We start from the raw sequence: 21,773 nt of genomic DNA, 5'->3' as shown, positions 1-21,773 counted from the left end.
CAGAACTAATGCGTACGAGGTTAGGTTAGGTTCGATTAGCATAAATACAATGGAAAATTATTATTTAGGGTAAGATAACTAAACATAGCTAACCTAACCTAACAACGTAGGCACTTAGCCTAAAATTAAAAACCTTTCCGGTGACGTCAGAACACAAGGTTGCCCAAGTGTTGTGAGATAAGTGAGACCCTTCCGTCTGTTAGAACCTGTTCATTCTAATCGATAGTGTTGTGTTTATGTTTCGTATTTACTTTATGCAAGGATTTTAACACATTTTTAAGTAGCGTAATTTGGAGAAAGACAATGACTTCTTTCGTACATTTGATGATGTTGCACTTTTTAAACATTTTGTTGATTTTTTTGCCCTTTTCAAGTTCAGCTAGAAACAGTTTATGTGCAAATGTCAATCATTGTTTATGTGCCTTGGATGATGAAAGTGTGATTGATCTAAGGGAACTCGCGGTCAAGGGAGACAGGCATGCATATCTAATTGAAAATTCCAGGTAGGAATTTTATTAAAAAACTTTAATATTGGTTTCCTATCTACAAATGAAAAAAAAATCCGAGTCCGATTCCCGGTTAAGTAACATTCCACAGTCGTTCGGATCCCACTTCAAATTGTAAGTTCCCTCCCGATAGCATAGCATAAAGTGGACTTATACAAATGTCAAAACGTAAAATTACTTGGCATGAAAGCTGATAATTTGTGGGTCTGATTTATCTTTAGTTAAAAAATTCCCAAAGATCGAGTATATTTCTCTGAGGTAATTTCCAGAATTTTTTGACGAGTGGAAAGTATAGGCAGCAGAACCACTCTGGCTTTAATCCAGTCAGTTTTCTGGAAAGCAATAATAATAATAACACTTTTTGTACTAAATATAATATATGGTGTACTTGCAACTAAACCTGATGCACAAAGCAGTAAAAACACAGTTTTAGCCTCAGTTTTTGACAAAATTCACGTATTGCAATTGTATTGGGTACCAGTTAGATAAGTCGGAGACACATTCAACTCGTTTCTTTTCAAATAAATATCATTTCTACTTACCTCATATGCATAGCAGAACATTTTTCAACCTGGGGATCTCTTTTTTTTCATGAAAAACACGTTATTTTTAACATTATAATTCTTTATTTGTCGTAGCTAATTCGGCGGCCAAATCTTGACGTAAGGTTAGGTTAGGTTCAGTTAGGTTAGGAAAATTTAGAAAAATAAATTTCAACCAAAAAAAAATAACATCTTGTCAAACTACTCTGTGGTTGCTACACTGACAGGGGGTTACATAACCGAACGCACGGAACATTTGATTCACGTAGTCGACGGCAATGGTGGCACGAGCTATCGTGCAACAGAGATGCATGAATGATGAAAAATACCTTACTTACAGGCCAAATAAGTTGCACAATTCGAAGAAACTATTTCCCCGGCTTCAGAAAGTCCACAAGAACGCAATTCCATAAGTACTTTCTCGTCTTTTCTCCTGTAAATTTGAAGAAATCCGTCTCCGGCTTATCTAATCGTTACCTTGTATTGTAACTGCATCAAAATTAACACTTACACAGAGAAACATTGTTTGACTTGCACATGTTAGGCCTACGTGATTTACACATTGGGTAACAGTTTCATACATCGGAGACACATTTCTTCAATTTTACACAAGAAAATACTGACGGAAATGAGTTTCTCCAAGGTTTACAACGTTCGGCGAGGTATTTTCTTTCATGGTGGAATATATTTGACCGGGAAATCATGTATTTTTCAAGAGAAATATCTCACCGACGCACAATTGCCATTGCTTTCATTGGCTTGCCCTACAACAACCGGATTCTGCCTACGTTTGATGACGTAAGCCCCTGTCAGTGTTTCAACCCCCCTTTTTTTACTATAGTTGCCTAACGTAACCAAACCTAACCTAACCTTATCAGAAATGGTTAGTGCGGCTATCTGTGAATGGTTTGTTGGTCTATCGGTCAGCTACTGTGCATAATGGTTCGTGGGGCTATCCGTGAATGGTTCGTGGGGCTATCCATCAGCTACCCGTGCATAATGTATAATTTCCACCGATGACGAGCATGATAGTGGGTATTTTTCGGTGAAGAAGGTTGAAACACTGCATACCCACAACGTGAGTGTAGATGTGCCCACCATATTGTGTGTTCTGGAAGCGAAGAAAGGAATAAAAAAAACACTCAGAATGTAAAAAATTGTGTTTGTTTTCGTGTAAAAAGCATAATGGCACCTTGAACTATGTTTTGCAATACACAATTGGTAAGTACGAACCATGCGAAACACAAAATATGCAATTTAAAGTGTCTCCAATCTATGAAACTGGTACCACACATTGTATTGAGGATAATATATGCGTTCATAAAATTGGTGGATAAATATTAAATAAGTATGTAGCAAATTATTATTTTGCAGAATATATACTTGCTATGTAACACAATAATATGTAAAGATGAAAAAGTTTCACCTAAAGTGATAATACATAAGATGGGTATGATTTTACAATACCAGGAAATCCCTTAATTTCGTTAATAATTCGAATAGACATTAATTATGGAATCCTGATGACTTATCTGTAGTTAAGATTTGGGGTAACGGTTCCGATTGTTTTATGATTTCTCCTAGCACAAAGACTAATTATCGTAGAATTATGGAAACCATTGCCACACGAAATTTGTACCTTCCTTAAAGTAATGAGCACTGTTTTGACTCTGGAAAAAGTTATTTATTTTGAAAAAAACAACTTGAAAATTACATTACTACAGTAAATATCGTAGAAGCGTGGGAATGAATGTAGAAGTAAATCAGAACCTTAGTAGAATGCATTTAGAGACTTTATTTTAATGCTAAGGGAACCAAACCTAACCTGCCTAACCTAACCACGAAAGCATATATTGAACAAAAACCTTAAGTAATCGCTAAAACTCTGCAGTATGTGTTAACAGGCGTACATTGAAATTGAACCATGTAAAAATTGCATTCATAGCATGATGAAATCACAATAAAACAAAAGGAACTTGGGCCATATTTGGTGCTCACGTTTAGAAATTGAAAAATAACGTGTAGAAGTTGTAAAATGAAGAGTATGTGGAATGTGGACTAGTTTGATTACAGGTTAGTTTGGCAACGGTGTAGGGAGCGTTGAGTTATTCATGTGAGGAAGATGGTGTCTTACGTCAAGGGAGGAGAAAATGTTTGTCGCTCAAGGGCTACGAAACTGACATTTTTTGATGGTCCGTGGTCGCAATTAGCCTTATACCCCTCAAACGATGCACGGGTAGCCCCACGAACCATGCAATTGCGTAGCTGCCTAAATGATCAAATAAATGAGGGAGTGACCACAATGTTTGCTTACGTTACAAAGAAAATGATACGCTACATTTAAATTGTAAGTTAGGAAGATCAGCCTAGGATTAGAAAGTCAAGGATTTTTTAAAAACAAAAAACCCTGGAAAAATCAAGTGTTTTTTTAAACTTGCCAGGATTTGAGAATGATGATAAATTGACTTTTTTCTTGCACCAACCTCTTGAAGGGAGATGTTCTACATAAAAAAATTTCATAGTTAAATATTTTTTTCGGTTATTTTGAATGATGTTTGATAAAGTTGATTCTCTTGTATTGAAAATATGGTTTAATAGTTAAAACTTGGTTACTGACATGTTGAAGTTCCACAACATGGCCTGGAAATGTATTTAAAATTTTCCTGGAAGCCTAGAGAAGTTAGGGAACTTGTTTTGGCAAAATGAGTGGGACTTGTGCAAGATAGATATATAACCTTTTATGAGTAGCCATTCGAACCAGAAGCATAAAAGTCTGTAGCAAAATAAAATTGATTGTATTATTTTGTTATGCAAACCTTGTAGAAGAGCCATGCTTCATTAGAGGATTGACATTTATTATATTTCAGTCTGACGAAAGGAGGTGACATCGTAGTTTACTTCAATCCTTGTCAACCGGTGTCCAACCATTGTGCTGAAACTTCTTGCTCAGTGAGTACTAGCCATGTAGTTATTGTATTAAATTCCTATTTTATTATCAGTTATTGTATTTGTTTCTTGTGAAATTTGTGCTTGAATACTATACATCATTAGGCATAACTCTTTTGGCTTCTTGTGGATGCTGTTGTGACAGAAAGGCACCGAGTTATGCATCTTACACTATTGAATGTTCCATATTTCAGTTTCCTTTCATGCAAGGAACTGATTGATTTTTGGAAATAATTAATTATATCACAATTATTTGGCAAGCAAGTCGTATTGGAAACTTGTTGAAATACAGAGTGGTTTGATATTATATTTATTAGATCAATTTGTGAACTATTGTGTTTATACGAAAATTATAGTTTACACATGATTGATTTATTGAATTTTAAATGTTGAGTGCATCTGAACTTAGGCTATTTTGCACCCTTCACATTATGGTAAGGGTCCAGAACCATTTATCAAATATGAAATAACTCTAATGTCGAAATACTAAAATATTATTTCTCTTGTAGTCTATGGTTATTGCAAGCGTAAAAACACACTTTTTTGTTGTGACATTTCAGGAGAACACACGCTCCTTTCATGAGACATTTATTTTAGTTTGATTATAGATACAGTTATAACAATGGTTAAAAATTTTTAACAAAAAAGATTGTTATGCAATGGATGTTGTCAGTGTTACATTGTTGTAATATAGCAACTTAACTGTGAAATAAGCAGTCTGTTTTATTATTATTTCAGATAAAAAATTTTGATCACATTTTTAAAAAAAATATGAATCCCAAATATCAGCAGGCAATTCAAAATCATAATTGCTTTCACAGAGATTCTTGATGTTTTCTGTTACATTATTTTTTAAAGATGGTGGTCTACTCCACTTGCGATAAAGAAAACTCCATAGTAGGTCTATGTTGACTAAAATATTCTTACTTGGGTTAAAAGCTGAGGCTGTAAAGGGGCACTCAGCACACATAAGGATAAAATACACACAGCCCTATGAGGATTATACTGGCCGTAGGTCCTGACACCAGAGCCTCGTTAGTCGGCAAAATGCAGTGCAGTGTGTAATAGGTGGAAGGGTCTACCTTACATCCCTCTACACACTATTATTTTGTATTATTGTTTACAAGCAGTACTCTGGTTCCTCTTGTTTCTGTATTCCATTTTTTTTCACATAGAATACTAGGGATATAAGAGTTTAATTAACACTTTATTATTATCTTTGTGGCAAGTAATTTAATATAATTCATGTTCTTTTCTTGCCAGTTGTGCCTGTATAATAGAAGATCTGGAAAATGCTACAGTCTTGGGTCTGCAAAGGAAAGCACTTTTATAAGGGATGGAGCAGACAGATTTCTCTCATATAACAGTTCAAATAGGTACGTAAGGAGTATGTAGGTGTGAAGTAAGTCCAACATGTGCCTGTCTGAGATTAGGATGAAATATAATAAACGTTGAAGCATCCTCTCTCGGGCTATTCACCAGGTGAGTTTGGGAAAGATTTCTGAGCTTTTGAGAAGTAACGCTACTTGGAGAGCATTAACCCAGCTTTTGTGCATTTGGAGTCTAAGGTTCCCAGAGTAGGTAGCGGACCAATTGGAAGATGTGTCTGCTGCATCTACACTGCTGCTTGACTAGCCAGAATGGGTCCAGTTTGAGCCCTGTGCTACTCTTGAGTTTCTGCTTTTCCCCATGAATGGCTGTTGCTTCTTTCGATAACATGGTCCCAATAGTTGGATTGTTTGGCGATAATTTCTATGTTGCTGAAATATGTTCTGTTTTCCTCGTTGATTGAATGTTCCACCAGTCCCGAGTTGATACTGCCAGCCCCCATGGCGGAGTGGTTAGCACATCGCTCTGCGATGCTAGGGTTCCGGGGTTCAAATTCCAGACTGGGCATGGATGTTAGTGAGTGTCCATTCATCATATCATCACTCATCCCCATCTTCGCAAATTAGCCAAAAGTGGCACAAAAAGCAAAGTAAAATAAAGTAAATCAATCAACCGAGTTGATGCTCAGCACTCATGGAGATGAGAGTGGCGTTAGCTCAAGGAAGCCATGAAAGCTCGTTTTTGAACCAACCTCCGTGGCAGTGTGGTTAACACAGCGCAGTGCAATGCCAGGGTTCGAATCCCAGCCTGGGCATAGTTGTTGTTTTTGAGTGTCTGTTTCATACTTCATGATTAGCCAAAATGGCAGAAAACAAAGTAAAATAAAGCAAATCAATCAAACTCACCTGATCGATAGTGTGAGGGAATCTGTTCATAAGGAAAGCATAACTAGTTAATTTCATAAAGACAGGGACCAAACATGACCTTTTAGACAAATTGATTTTGGGACTGGTAACAGTACATTTACAATCACCACATATCAAATTGTGTTGGTAACACGGACTTTCCCTGCTATAGTGCTGGGAGCCTCTCAGGCCAGGCCTAAGAAATATACTCCTCAAAGAATCACCGGCTATTACTATGTAATGTAAGTGATCAACATTTTAGTAAAAACTTTAAGAGTGCACATTGCCGTTGTTTCTACCACATTTACACTTTTACACTGGAAAGCAGGGTGGAAATTTGTTTCTGCATTTAAAGATATTACCACAAGGTTACTTTTGGTGCTAATGTTAGTTCGTTGACTTACTTAAAGCTGTATTTTAGAAACTTTCAGCACACATTTCAAAATAAGTGTCTACAAATTCATCAAAGTATTTTCTTTTTTACCTTTTTTGTTTGTTTTGCCTTGAATCATACTACCAGCTTAACTTTTGTTGCATATTTATCTTTCTTTTCAGAATTACAAAAATATTATTGAAGTGTAGAGCCTCTGGGACACTCTTTTATCATACACCAAATGGCACTTATGTGAGTACAGAGGCTGAGGCTGTTCACCTCAGAATTTTTGTTTTCTTCCAGTACTCGTGACATTTGTTTCTCTGTATGTATTTGGTGGAATATATTTCATTCTTCAGTCTCTTAGGGGTTATCTTAATTGTTGTTGCTTTATTCAAGGGTGACATTTACTTCTTGTTTCTTTACCATTCCTTTGAGATTTTTAGATTTTTTTAGTCTTCTCCTTGGCACTTAATAGTTATGTGGCCGCCCCCCCGTGGTGGAGTGTTACCACATTGCGCTACAACGCCAGGGGTCTCGGATTTGATTCCCAGCCTGGACATGGATGTTTGGAAGTGTCCATTCATCATATTTCGCAAATTAGATAAAAGTTTCACAAGAAGCAAAATAATATAAATCAATCAATTAATAGTTGTGTATTTTTTATCTAATTGTTTGATTTGGTTTATTTTGCTTTGCTTTTCTGCATTCTGGTTAATTGCTAAGATGAGGATGAATTCATTTTTCAGGTTATGTGCGACTTACTCACTTGATGTACTATAAATAAAATAAAATATAACTTATTTTTACTTACGTTCAGTGAGTATGTGTTGAGTAATAGACAATGTTTCAGGACCACTGTCCCATTCTTCAGGTCGGTGTATCGGCTTCAGGATTACCCACGAAGCTTCGTCAATGGCAAGGATTAGGTTTGCATGGATAGGATAAAATATTGGGATTTCATCACAACTGACCTGTTCTCTTTTTAAAAAATCACTCTATAAAATTTCCCTACTATTAAAATCAATTAAAACCCCTCTGTTACAACTTATTAAAAAATAATCCCTCACATGTTGACAGTCAATGGCTTCCTTGCGAATGCATGAGGTCGTAAGCGAGTTAGATCCCCCTCCTTTTCCCCTTCTGCATTACATCACCCTTTCTTCCCTTCTTCATTTTCTTCCCTTTTCCCTCCTTCTTTTTTATAACTGGTGAAATATTTCTCTAAGCCCCGGGGTGCTTTCACCCAGGGAAGAGAAGGATATATAACATTAAATGCCAATGCAAAAAAGAATATGTTGGACAAACTGGCAGAAGTATGGGTATACGTTGGAAAGAACACGATAAGGATATCAGGGAAAGGAACTCCAGAACTGGATTATCTGAGCACGTATTGGAAGAAGAACATAAAATTGAGAGGCGGGAAGTCCTTAGGGAGGAAGATAAATTATTTAGAAGAAATGAATACGAAGCATCATTTATATGTAGGAATAGAGAAAATAAACTTAATAGAGAAGATGGTAACATTGATGAACTCTGGATAGGAATGCTGAAAAAATGAGGAAATCTGATTCAAGGTTACCCCAGACGTAGAGAGTGAAGCTCGAATCGTATGCAATTTCACTTTAGATATGATGTAATGCGGAAGGGGAAAAAAGAGAGGTTAGAGACCTAACTCGCTTACGACCTCATGCATTCGCAAGGAAGCCATTGACTGTCAACATGTGAGGGATTATTTTTTAATAAGTTGTAACAGAGAGGTTTTAATTGATTTAATAGTAGGGAAATTTTATAGAGTGATTTTTTAAAAAGAGAACAGGTCAGTTGTGATGGAATCCCAATATTTTATCCTATCCATGCAAACCTAATCCTTGCCATTGACGAAGCTTCATGGGTAATTGTGAAGCCAATACACCGACCTGAAGAAGGGGACAGTGGTCCCTGAAACATTGTCAATTACTCAACACATACTCACTGAACGTAAGTAAAAATAAGTTATATTTTATTTTATTTATAGATGAGGATGAATGATGATAGGATGAAGTTGATGAAGGGACACTCTGAAAGAACTCCCAAGCCCAGGTTGGGATTCGAACCAAACAGTATGAAATGTCTTTTTTTTTTTTTTTTTTTTTTGGAGAGAGATGTATATTTAGTTTGAACATACCAATCAGTACATTAATTTTTTTTAATGAGTGTGTGGAGACGTAATATTGTTGTATTGGCTGCATCACCCCACCCCCTCTTATATCCCCAGCTATTTTTTTTATAGCCCTGTTGACATGAAATTTGCATAATATTGTTATCAGGGAATCCTTTATTTTCGATTTAATATGACCATGAGATGGGTGATGCTGCCGGATCTAGATGGTGAAAACTAAGAATAAATTGTCATCAATTTAGAGTGAAGTGTAATAGCAGTGACAACTAACATTACTCTAGGAAGCACTTCGTAAATCTAGCTCGTTGAAAGTCAGTTTTAACTCCTTTTAAAGTGAAATTTAGCTCTTTTATGCACACCAGGTTTGGCAACACTACCAGGAAGCAAGGAGAAATGCATTGGTCATATGGGAGTATTATTTGATTTGTTATCTTGGGAATATCAAACTTCCGATGCAATAAAAAATGATATCAATGGGAAGAATAAGTGATTGTCAAGGGGAAAAGTCGAAACTCCCATTTCATTAGCTGTAACCTGATGTTAAAGTTCATTCCCCATAAGGAATACATGGGATTCCGAAAATTCTTATTCTTCATATTTTTCAAATATCATGTCCAGCTTATTAATCAACATAAAGAAACACTTCCACTTGCAACATGGAGAGAAATTCATACTCTAACGATGGAAGCGGCCCCGGCGCCCACCCAGCGTCGAATGACATGGGTACCTGGGGGAAACCCTGGGGGGTAAAGGCGGTCAGGGGCGTGATGCTGATCACATCACCCCCACTCACGACCAGATCAAGAAAGTGTGGGGCGTTACCCCCACACCCCCTATACGCCTTCATGGCGTGGTGCTATGCACAGGGGAACACTTTACCTTTTGATACGCCCAGTTTTTTTTTTTTAGTTGCAATGCCCATTCGGGCAATATTGAAATAAATGCACAATTGGTGCGTAACTGTATCTCCTCCCCTTAAGTGAACAGCAAACATTTGACATATTCTTGATTTGGCTCTACTGGAGATGATCTGATACATGGCAGTCACACTGTGGCTTTCTTTTTACCTTTACTTTATTTTTTTTATTTTTCTCACATGTTATTTGTTTCATAGGTTGTGTAATAATGAGCATGCTAAGTCTGGGGTTAATCTTGTCAGAGTTCAATTTTCATCCCCCCCCCCCTCTTCAGTAATTTGTTTATGTGTGCATTTATATTGGTTTAAATCTTTATAAATTGTCTGTGCTACAGGGCAACACCAATGTAAAATACAGTGTATATACTTTTGTAGTTAATAAGTTTGAGAAAGTAATGTATCGAAAGTATTGAGTGAATACAATATGCATCAACCACAAAGGTATATTGGTTAAACATTCATGTCTGTCCATCCCTACACAATACTGTCACAATTCTGTCCAAGGGATGGAAGTGAAGTACACCCTGTGCTCAAAGTGAGGTAACAAAATTTTTGCAAAGCATCCCCCCAGCTAACATTTACCACTTCAAGTTCTGGAGTACGCTATAAATAAAAATGTAGATGAGAAACATGTTTTTACCAGAACTGGATAGCTCAAATATAGTATTATGCCAGGAAATACAAGTTGCGTTCAGATGTGGCAAAAAACACAATGAAAGGAGAATGCAATGATTTGCATTATGTGGCAAAATTCATGTATAAGTAAAAACTCCCATATATTTTGCTTCAACACAAGTATTAAGACATGTGATAAGCAAGTAAATTATTAAAAAAGTATGTAATTTTAAGTTTTTGCTAAATTTCACATGTAAATTTTTCAGGTCTCCACAAGAATGGTTGTGCATTGACACACTTGGAATATATGTGTAATTAATGTAAAGTAGGAAATTGAAGTTTTTGCATTTGTGATTTTTGGTGTAAAAGTAGTTATTACTGGAAAGTACCGTGAATAGCCATTGTTGATTCCTGCAGGACTTCCACCTGGACTCGGAGTACTCGTGCCCTCGAGTGCTGAAGACAAAAGCCACTGGTGAGGATGCACCCTCCCATCTGTCGACAGGATCGGTCCTTGTTATAATTCTTGTTGTGCTCTTCTCTGCCTACTTCTTCGGAGGGATGCTCGTTCTGAAGTGTATACGTGGTGCAGAGGGGAGGGAAATGATTCCCAACTATGATTTTTGGATGGATCTTCCGTTCCTAGTCAGAGTGAGTAATGCTTAAAACATTAAATATTTCCTAATCATCATCATCTTCCTTCGTCATTTCCTGCCTCCGTCTGGGTCAGCATAGAAGTCAAGCCTCTCCATTTTGTTCTGGTCTTCCACCACTCCTCTCTTTCCACAGTATTCTAATCTTGTCCTCTTCTCCTAACACTCTCCGCTATCTGCTCTTTCCACCGACATCTTGGTCTTCTTACCTTACCGTACCCCATGGTGCTGCAGTCCTTGTAGAACCTTGGCCTCCATAATGACCTGAGTCCTTTCTCTGTTTGTAGCCTTCTGTCTTCTCGCCTCAGTCCTAGCTGCCTTAGATCTGCCTCTGCATCTTCTAGCCACCTCATCCTGGGTCACCCCTTCATTCTTCTACCTCCTGGTTTTCCGCAAGAAAACTTTCTTCGCCCCTCTGCTCTCCTCCATCCTTTCCACGTGTCCAAGCCACTTTAACCGTCTTATTTTTGTTTCAGTTACTAAGTCGGGTTTTCCATATAGACTAATTAGTTCTGCATTTGTTCGTATTTGCCATTCTCCATTCTAGCTCCAAAAATCTTACTCAGAAACTTTATTGGCTCTTCCTTTTGGCCTTATTCCCACTCCTTGTGCATTATAAGCTCTTACTGGCAGTCTTTCTGCATCCATCCTCTGCACGTATCCCAACCATCTCATCTGTGCCTGATCTATTCTGTACTGAAGCTTCACCACATCCACTGTTTGTCGGATCTCCTCATTCCTTATCCTATCCCTCCTAGTCTTCCCCAATATTCTAATTAAATATTTCATCTTCACTGCCTGCATCTATCTTTTGTCTCTGTCATTGTCCAAGTCTCTGCTCCATACGCAATTATTGGTACGCACTGTGTATTATATATTACCTTCTTGTATTTCATAGGTACATCCCTGTTCCATATTAATCTTTGAACGCTTTGATAGAGTCCACCTCCCATTTGCTTTTCTGTTGTAACTCTTGGGTTAATTGTAACAATGAAGATGACAGATGAAATGGATGACTGAACAAATGTAATGATGTGCATCCATGCGTTACCCAAGGTTCAAATCTGGGACATCTTGATTCATAGCATATTATGGTAGCCAATATTATATCATTTGTTGGATACATTGACTGAAATAACTCCCCCTTCCCAGACAAATTATACTGTGGTTCCTTTGCTCAAAAATGATATAACATAGTAAGAACTTTATAACATATGAAACATCCAACGTATTTATAAGCAGCACATAATTTTTGTGTATACACAGCTGACTTTTCAGAAATTTCATTTAGGATTGAATGTATTGCATTGTGAAATAATTCATTTTGCTGTTCTGATTCTTCATTTTCTTCATTACAGGATGGAATGTTGTTCATCTTGAGTGGATGTCAACCCGAAAATACTTACGAAAGGATCTGAAGACATCAGCCAATCAGGATCGTGATTCCAAATTTTGGTCATGTTTTCTCCATGGAGCCCAGTGATGCCTTAGGTTTATGTTTTTGATATCATTGCATTGTGTTTGTAAGTATTTCCAGGACAACGTAGAGTTAGCTGAGAAAATAACAGAGATTATTTTCATTAGCTGAGAAAATAACAGAGATTATTTTCACTTGTAATTAGTGTACATACTGTTTTAAGTTTGCTCACAATTCACTGAACAATCCCAGGCTACAAGACTGATTGATGATTACACAGATTTGTTTCTTGGGAAGTTTGTGTTGTCAAATTAATGTATTAGTCAATACAGAATCACAAATATATCACATGCATTTGTTTCAAATTGCTAATAACCAGAGCCCAGAAGTTGAGGTTAGTTAAAATAGGCACAATAAACTGAAAAAAGTGAAAATTCCAAGTCACATTCATAATTTCATTCTAAAAGTTAAAATCTACATGGAAATTATATTTTTGCTTTCCTTTGTTGCTTTCATTGCACATAACCAATATTTTTTTAAAGTTTTCGACATGCATATCTGTCTGTCAGAAAGAATGCTTTATCATAACAGAAAATTATCTCTGTTATGATATGAATATAAATGGTAACAGTTTCTACTCCTTTTTGCAGCTTTGTGTTTGTCTGTGGCAACATCATAATGTGCTAATAACATTTTTGAAAGAGAAATAAGATATACAATTTTTTCAAAAACATTCTAAAATTTCATTGAAAATGGAAATAAAGCCATTAAAATCAAAAAATTGAAGTAGAGTACAAAATAGACACAATGAAAAAGCTTCTAAAGCGTAACAACAACAAGCAAAATGTATATCAGAAAATGAATTATCAACAAGTACTGCAGGGGAAAAAGGCATTTTGTCAAACTTCTGGGCTCTACTAATAACATTTTCATTTTTATTCAAAATAAACATTATCAGGGTTCAGGAATCTGAATCTTTTGGGGGAAAAACACACATTCGTATTAGTACATATCTGTCTGAATTGAGTATCCCTGATGAGATCTGGAAACTAAACGTGAGATATCTGTGATAATAAGTGCTGTAATATTACAACTACTGATCATTAAGTGCAATTTGTATGATTAGCAGGAGAATGATTATTTATTGGAATGGTACACCAAAGAGGTAGCCTGTGTTATTTGTTTATTGAACTTTTCCTGCATTCTCTTGTGCTGCAATTAAGAATGAGATAAAGTAAATATTTTTGATACACTTTACATTTTTTAAATTAGTATATTTATGTATTATCATGATAACCACATGGCACCAGGTTTAGGCACTTTATTGCTGTTTAAGACTGCTTCTGTTTGTATGAAAAATGAAGAAAAAAGTAAAATTTTGTTTTGATTAATCTCATTGTCGCACACATATGTAATCCAGAGAAGTTCACATTACAAAATTTATAAAATGCTCAGTGGCAAGATGAAGCATCTGTTGTTATTATATTTTGTCAAAATTTTTCAATTTTTCCTATGAGTTTTGGCAGATGAAAATCTCAGTGTGCATATCTGTGTGTGTGTGTACAGTAGGGTGAAATGAATATCGTGCTGAAAAGTTGTGGTTGGTGGTCAGTATGCCATAGGTTGAATAATTTTTTATTTGAAGAATATCTTCTGTGTGTGTGTGTGTTTTTTTGGTTTTTTTTTTTTTTTGCATTAAAATTTGAATTTTTTAGCCAAAAATATCCCAAGATCCAAACCTTTTGCTCGCAGTTTTGATTCCATATTTAAACAATAGCTCCAGTCTCAATTAGTCTATGTGGCCATAAAAGTGGCTTTAAAAATAAATTTGGTAATCTTTTTCTCTCTTCTGGGCCTTTTTGGCTTGCAGTCTACCATATTCAGAAGTGGGCATTTTTTCTGTGTGGCAACTTTTTTTTTTTTTTTCTGAAACCCATGCTTGTTGTGATTAACGCAAGTGTTTAAAGAAAGCAACATAAAATAACCTACCAGTTATTTGATTACATGCTTTTCACCTCCTTAACAGCTTGTTCCCCTACATATGTATTTGTGGGTAGGTGATTTAGTGTGCTCATTACAGATGCTACACTGGCTGCATCAAATGCTCGGTGACAACCTCTGCATTCCAGTCAGTCAAAAATGGGCAATGCACTCTGTCATGAAATTCAATATAGGAGATGAAAATATCCTGATCCCATCGACCTCACTTCCAAACATCAATGTGTCCTAATTTCCATTGGTGACCCAACAACCATGGCAGGGTGGTTAGCACAGCATACTACAATGCCGGCGATCCCGGATTCGAATCCCAGCCTGGGTGTTCTTTGTGAGAGTCCCTTTATCAGTTTCATGATATCATCACTCATCCTCATCTTTGGTATTAGCCAAAAGCAAAGAAAATTAACCAAATCACTCCATTAGCGAGTTCCTTTTATCCGTCGCAAGTGTTGCATTTTTAGATAAGACATTGGAAAAAATCACACACAAACCACCCTAATAATAACGTTAATTTTAGGAGCATATTTCACTATTCTTACACCACATGTCATAATTTCAGAAAGTAACTGAAGTCCAGTTTTGACATGTACCGTAGCATTTGCCTCATCGTGTGGTTTCTTCAGGCCAGCCAGAGATGGAGTAGGAAGCAGTTGTCTTTTACCCTTTCACCTTCAGTTTGAACCTTTCTAACCAAACAAACCTTCCAATCATTCAAATATAAATACATGAAATATTTGCATGGTTAGAGATCAGATAGACTTGCTCTCATTACCCTTTTCTTCAAATATCAGTTTGCATCAGAAGTCATTGAAACTTACAGGTGAGAATATATTTTCTCAAACTGACAGTGAAATTTAAAAAGACCAGGAGCTGTTCCTTGTAGGATGTGTGAAGAATCTGTCTCATGGAAGAAGATAATGAACAGAAATTAATTTCCCCATTGTTTCACAGCTTTTTTTCTTCTTTTTTTTTTGTAATTACTACACCCAATTTTGCCGCCTTTTTCATTACTCTGTCAGGTGAAATTGTTTACAGTAGAAAAAAGAAAGCATGAAATAATGAGTAAGTTCATCAGGTATCTTGCAATCACCATGCAGTCATGGCAAAATTGCAACACACATGTTTGTCTTCTTTTTGTTAAGCAAAATTTCCCACAAATTTTAATCCTTTTTTCATGATCAGAAAGGTTATTAGCAAGATATAATAAAAGATAAATACATGCACAAAATTGGTCTAAAGGTCCTAGATTATGCAGGTGTAATGCTTTTCTTCATTATCAATCCAAAAATTCCAGTAACAAGAAGTAAGTATGTGTCGTGTTTTGTCTTAATGTTACATTATTGTCAACATGTAACTTAGTATATATCCACTGATACTGGTTACAAGTTATAAGTTATAGCTCCTACATGTAAAGACATGTATATCAAATTCAAAGAGTTGCTGTCATTTTTCGCCCATTTATCATGTGTTGTTTGCATACTAATGTCCTGCTTTGGGCAACTTTTTAATTGCTGTTTGCAGTAGAAAGTCGCTCATGATTTCGTAACCTTATTTCCATAACTAAGGAATAAAATTGCCTCGGCTGCATGACCAAAAGAAGTCTTGAGTAGCTGGGTCTAAATAAAAGGTCACCTCACAGGGAGCATAGTTAATGCTATCAAGGAGTTTGCTTTCTGTAAGGCAGCATCTTGCTTAAATTAATTCCACTTTAGGTTCAGTCTTCATTAGCCACCGTGAGCATCAAGTAAAAAAAGTAAGACAAATAGGTACTTGGTTGAAAATGGAAGCATGTTGATTTGTACAGTGCCTTTTACGGTCAAGTTGCCTGCGAAATGGTGGAAAGTAAGATCGCATCTGCTGACAAAAAGTATGTAATATCCGCATAACTGGAGCTGGTAGTTATGTAATGAAAGAAGCAATTACATTGACAGGTACAATTAAAGTTAGCATGTTGGAAATGATTTTCCCTGCATCCATACATTTATAACATTTTTAAAGGAAATTTTCACTAACACGTGTCAGTTCGTCTTCCAAAATTGCTTCAATTTCCCTCCTGATATTTTCTTTCAATTCTTCTAATGTATATTTTCAGATTTGAAAGCTTGGTAGCTCGCCACACAGACGTCATGAAAATATATGTTTCTTGTGCAAGGCACCGGAGGGATTTTGGATTGTACTTCAACTTTCTCCTCATTAAGCACTTGTCATTTTACCCTTTGCTTCTTACCAAGAACAGACCCTGATTACCTAAATTTGTTCACAAGTATCCGAAACACTCTGTGTGAAACAGGAACATCTGGGAATTCTGCTGCAAAATGCCTTCTAACTTCCTTGCAAGGATTCATAATGATATAAAAATGCATAAAAATGTGTTGTTTCAAATTGTACGGTTGCATGGCATTATTAGACTGCAGAAAAATATCAGTAATATGTAAACTAAAAGAAAACAATTTAAAACACTTGTTAACACCTTAGCACCTCACAGCACACCTGCTATCTGTATAATGAAGCACGGACTCGTCCAGTGACATGTCATCATACAGCTGTGGTTGTAAATGATGGCAAATGCGATCTTACTTCCTGCCGAGCTAGCTGCCGTTCCGCGGGCGACTCGACTGAAAATGGCACTGTATAACGTAGGTGATGGAAGGAACTATAAGTGGCATCATTAGGCCCCTTTTCTAGGACAGAAAAATCATTTTCCTGCTAATTTTTCTGAGGTTGTAAGAGTATTTTAATAACATTCATATTTCCAGTATTTTATGTGGGCAGTATTTTGTTAAAAATTATCCCACGAAAAGCATAATGTGTAAGAACGAATATTGAGATTTTATATTATTAAATCAAATTTTTACCTGCAGTTTTTATATGATCAGACAAATAGTGACTTAATGTGGAAGTTGTTAAGTCTATATACTGCCTCAATACTTGCCTTATGCTATCTGCTGTGTATGCCTTACTGTTGATCTGATTTAGTTTTGTATGATACTTCTGAGTACTAAACGTAGTAATATCCTGTTACATTGAACCTCTTTATTGTAATTTGTTTATGAAAGAAATAAAACATATCTCTTTGACTTAGTTTCAGCACTTTTTTTTGCATGTTGCATAGAATTCAGTGTCTAGTCCCATGACAAGTTTATATGTTGATGTAATTTCTCTAAATTTTTAAGTAGATACACAAACACGCAAATACAGGGTGATTTCATACCAAAATGATGATGTTGAAACTAAATAAAGCTAAAATTGCTGCTATCACCAAGAACATCTTGTGCTCTTGTACTTTCCCTTGATTTTTTTTTCATTTCCTGTTGCATAACATTGCATTGTTTGTTCGGAATCTAATTTGAAATGTGTTTTATATTTAAATAATTGATGGGCTCGGGTGTAAAACATGGTAAGTGACATTTTGGTCATTTCGGAGTTCAGAAAGAAAAAAGGTTACTAGAAGCTATACCGTAGATAAATTGTTTTCGTGTTGTGTTTACCAATTTGAGAAGGCTTCACTGAGTCCAATGCAAATTGTATGACATGGCAATTTCACTCGAAAATTGAAGAATGGCACATTTTACTTTATAACTCAAAAATTACCAACATGTCACTTACCATGTTTTACTCCCGAACCACTAAAAAAAAAAAATCCACTTATTTTTGTTAAACACTAGAGAAATACTACTTAATTGCATCAGATATTACAATAGCAGTTATGTGTTAAAACCACATCATTTCACCGAATGTACATTTGTGGGAGATGCAGGTGTATTTGTCAAAATTAAATGTGTAGCCACTTAAATTGCATTACACTATTATTGTTATCAATTCTGCAATGGCCAATCTGCAAAGAAATTAAACATTACGGGAGACATTATTAATCTACTTTCACACCATAAGGAAAGCAACTTACTTTGCACAAATCTTGTAGATGAGCTCCAAATGCCGGATAAGCCACCTTCCTTACAGTACACGGGTTCCCAGGTTTGAATCCCAGCCTTATGAGTGTCTCTTGATCAATTTCATCCTCATCTTCGTATTTAGCCAAAAGTGGTAAAAAGCAATCATTTCAATAAATATTCTTGCTTGAATTCTGGTATCCTAACAAAATGTTCACTAATTGTCTAACGAGTCTGTAGTTTGTGAGTGAATGAAACATGATTTTCAGTTGCAAGCAGGGTTGTGCAATTACGTTGTGCTCGTTCACATAAAAAAAGGTTTTCTACGTGACACGTAAATTGCTCGTAAAATGCGTATAATAGTTGTAGGTTAGGTATAAGTATGTAAAAAACTAGAATGAAACATAAAAATTGAAAGAAAACATGGTTCTTGAGGTGGTTATTGTTATGTATGGCAGGTGGCAGTGGCAAAAAAAACAAAAAAGGAGCTTTGAAAGGTTTTCCTTCCGAATTTGTATGTGGTCTTATATTGGGATTTTACAAACTGTCATCTTCACATTCACATCATAATTAGCCTATGCAATTGTATACGCATGGAAAAGGAATTTGGAGCTGTTACTAAAACTTTGAAATCCAATCCAAATAAATTGTCTTCAATCGTTACGTTATATCTCGCACAAGTTCTAGTGCAAGACGCATATATCAACAAGTTTCTCAATTTTTAAAAAAATATGTGAAAAAACAGTTCTATTTTAACAATCTGTTAGTGAGGGTGAGGTGGTTGCGTAAACAATCGTCATAATATAATGATTTTGTGCTGAAATATGTAAGAAAAGTAAAGTTTAAAATGTAATATAATTTAGTTTTTATGTTACTAATTTACAAAAGAAAATTACTTTTTTACATCTGAGTAAAAAAAAACCTGGTTTTCTACATAACGTAAATTACGCATAATTTACATAAAAAAACATGAGTAAATTACCTTGCCAACCCTGGTTATTAGCCTTGGGAAGGGGGGGGGGAGAATGCACCTTCTCAAAAACTGGCGTTGACACCATTTGAAGATGAACGGGGGGGAAAAGGTGCCTGTATTGAGGTGCAATCAATATCCCAAGTTGTAATTCTGGTTCCGGAAGACCCTTTAGGAATGCCTAATGTGGAGACGTGTGAGGGGATGGATGGGGGTTCAACCCTTTTGCAGAGCTAGGGATAAGGGAATCTGATTACATATTTTCAATGCAATGTTTCATTAGACATTTAATCTAATTAAAATTTTATAGTCTCTGTTAATGCTTTGCTGCTGGAGGACTTCCTTTAGGTGTCGTCAGGTAAGTAGCTTATTTAAGGGGTATTTGTGGTTCAGCAGCTCTCAAAACAATTTATTTATTTCATGTTGTTTTACATGCCGAAGTTAGGGCTGTGGAGAGAAAAAAAGGAAGAGTGAGAGAGAGCAATTAAGAAAAGGAAGTAAGACGACCAAGAGATAGTAAAACAAAGAAGACGGAAGCAGAGAGGAGAAAATATTACCAAATAAAAAAGGGAAGATTGTTGTCAATTTACGTAATCCGTAACTGGGAGAATATTTTTTTCTTTCTGTGGAGGATGAGGGGGAAAAAATCGCTGGTAATAGTTCAACAAACTACTGCCTCTGCACTTTGGAACACTTCAGATAAAACGCAACACAGCTATCTTCACGTGACAATTACTTGCCGCACTTTTGTATTAGTAAAACGAAAGAGAGAAGATAGTTTTATACAAAGTACTAAGATTTTGTCAAAGAATTGGCTTTATGGTTTCTTTCTAAATATCGGAATGAATCGGTTGCAGTTTTTAGGCGTTATCCGTGACCTTTTGATTGAAGTTGCCACTCGTCGCTCGAATCAGTGCTTTACTTGATGCTTATTCTCGGCAATCAAATCATTGCTTTTGTTAAATTCTATTGTTTCGCCGGCAGATTTCTATTGTTATTTTTGCCACCGTTGTCATCATTATTTTTTTTTGTTGTTGTTGTTGTGTTACGTCGCTTTCCTGCCTCTAGCCTAATCTCAGCGAGGATGAATGATGGCTAGATATTTGAAGGTTGGGCGTACGCAAAGAAAACTTTTATCATCCGTTCATCATTCATACTCATCGTATCGATACTAGTTTTAACTAATATTGGTAATAATTATATGTCACGTAGTTCAGTCAGTGCCCTACAATGTAAGGGGTCCCCGATTCGAATCACGGGATGTAGTTATTTGTTGATCGCATGACTGACGCGCGGGGATCCGGTTCGATTCTGGGAATTTTTCAGACAACAAACTTGTTCAAGTGGCTCTGGGACTCGCCCAGTCTCTCGTCAATTCTGAGGAATAAAATAAATGTAGCTGACGTGGCGTGTGGTGCCGAAAGGGACAGGAGGTGCATCTTATTTCATGTTATGGAAGTTAATATTTTAGAATTGAAAAATATTGAAAATAATGCTCAAGCGAGTACAGGATATATTTTTGTTCCATGGGCAATTGTAGCAAAAATACGTAAGTTAGAGAAGATAATCACTTAAACTATTCTATTTTAATTTATTTTATTCCTCTCGTGAACAAAATGGCAGAACAAAGACAAGAGTACAATCCTTTATTAACGTGCGGACTGTTGTTTTAAACCTGTACACGGTGATAACTAACCACTCCGCCACGGAAGTCCTCTTTACAAAAACTAACTCATACCAAGGCTGGAATTTTTAGATAAGGTAGGTAAGCCAAAGGTAGCCCACTTCACGAAATTCATATTAGTATTTAACAAAGGTAACAAATGGCACTACTTCAATATACCCAGCCCCCCCCCCCCCCCTTCCTGGTGCACTATGCGGAAAACGAACTGTCTCGGGCTGCCAGCAGCTATTTTATGTACGAGTAAGTTATTCTGTCAGGGATCGAGCAGATTAATTGTCGTTATTTTAAGGAAAGTAAGAAAAATGTGTGTATACGTCCTTGAAATTAAGGAATGTTAATATTGTATACATATTTTGAAAGCTCGTTTAGTTATCTTTTTGATCACATAGTTACATTGTAAAATTGTTTTTTGTGTGTAAGGAAATATACCATTTTTTTTGTTAAATAAAACGTAGTCCAGAGGTAAGTTCCTAAGGTGGCCCATGGCGGGCCACCTTCAGAACAGAATACACTCGCCTATGGAATTTACACTTTTTTCCCCCTTAATTACAAGGCGACGATGCTACCCACTGCGCCATCGGGGAGGCCCATATGTAACTGAACTATGCCACTTCGTTCTCTAGTAAATTTCTTATTATTAACACTGCCACTATACCTCATTCGTCAGTTGTGTTACTTTTATGTGCCTGAAGAAAAAATTGCTCGTACAGTGGAAATGAATAAATCATTTGTAGGTGTTTTGAATCTGCTGTATAAAATGATGGTTACATGTAAATTAGTCGCTGAATCACATAGAAAGTAAATAAGGGAAGCACATAACAGTGGTGCAATAGAAGTTGGAATCCTTCTAATACAGTAATTTTCTGTG

General features: G+C 36.2%; 1 protein-coding gene across 2 annotated transcripts; it reads left to right on the top strand.

Annotated features, from left to right (window-relative positions):
- The first annotated feature begins 182 nt into the window (after nucleotides 1-182).
- On the top strand, nucleotides 183-17,436 carry LOC145979012 (cation-dependent mannose-6-phosphate receptor-like). Of its 2 annotated transcripts, XR_014440763.1 has the most exons (7): nucleotides 183-503; nucleotides 3,916-3,997; nucleotides 5,258-5,370; nucleotides 6,784-6,853; nucleotides 10,711-10,944; nucleotides 12,305-12,469; nucleotides 16,454-17,436. XR_014440763.1 is itself a non-coding variant. In XM_083112074.1 (6 exons), the coding sequence occupies exons 1-6, from the start codon at nucleotides 304-306 to the stop codon at nucleotides 12,362-12,364; spliced, it is 759 nt and encodes a 252-aa protein (XP_082968200.1). In that variant the 5' UTR covers nucleotides 183-303; the 3' UTR covers nucleotides 12,365-17,436. The 2 variants fall into 2 exon arrangements, 1 of the variants encoding a protein (XP_082968200.1); XM_083112074.1 differs by having other exon boundaries at nucleotides 12,305-17,436.
- Nucleotides 17,437-21,773: the final 4,337 nt, after the last annotated feature.

Source organism: Lepisma saccharinum, chromosome 25 (assembly GCF_977018435.1).
Source record: "Lepisma saccharinum chromosome 25, izLepSacc3.1, whole genome shotgun sequence".
In the NCBI taxonomy this organism is placed as follows: Eukaryota; Metazoa; Arthropoda; class Insecta; order Zygentoma; family Lepismatidae; genus Lepisma; species Lepisma saccharinum.
The sequence above is the reverse complement of the archived record's forward strand: the minus strand, read 5'-3'. Positions and strand labels throughout refer to the sequence as shown.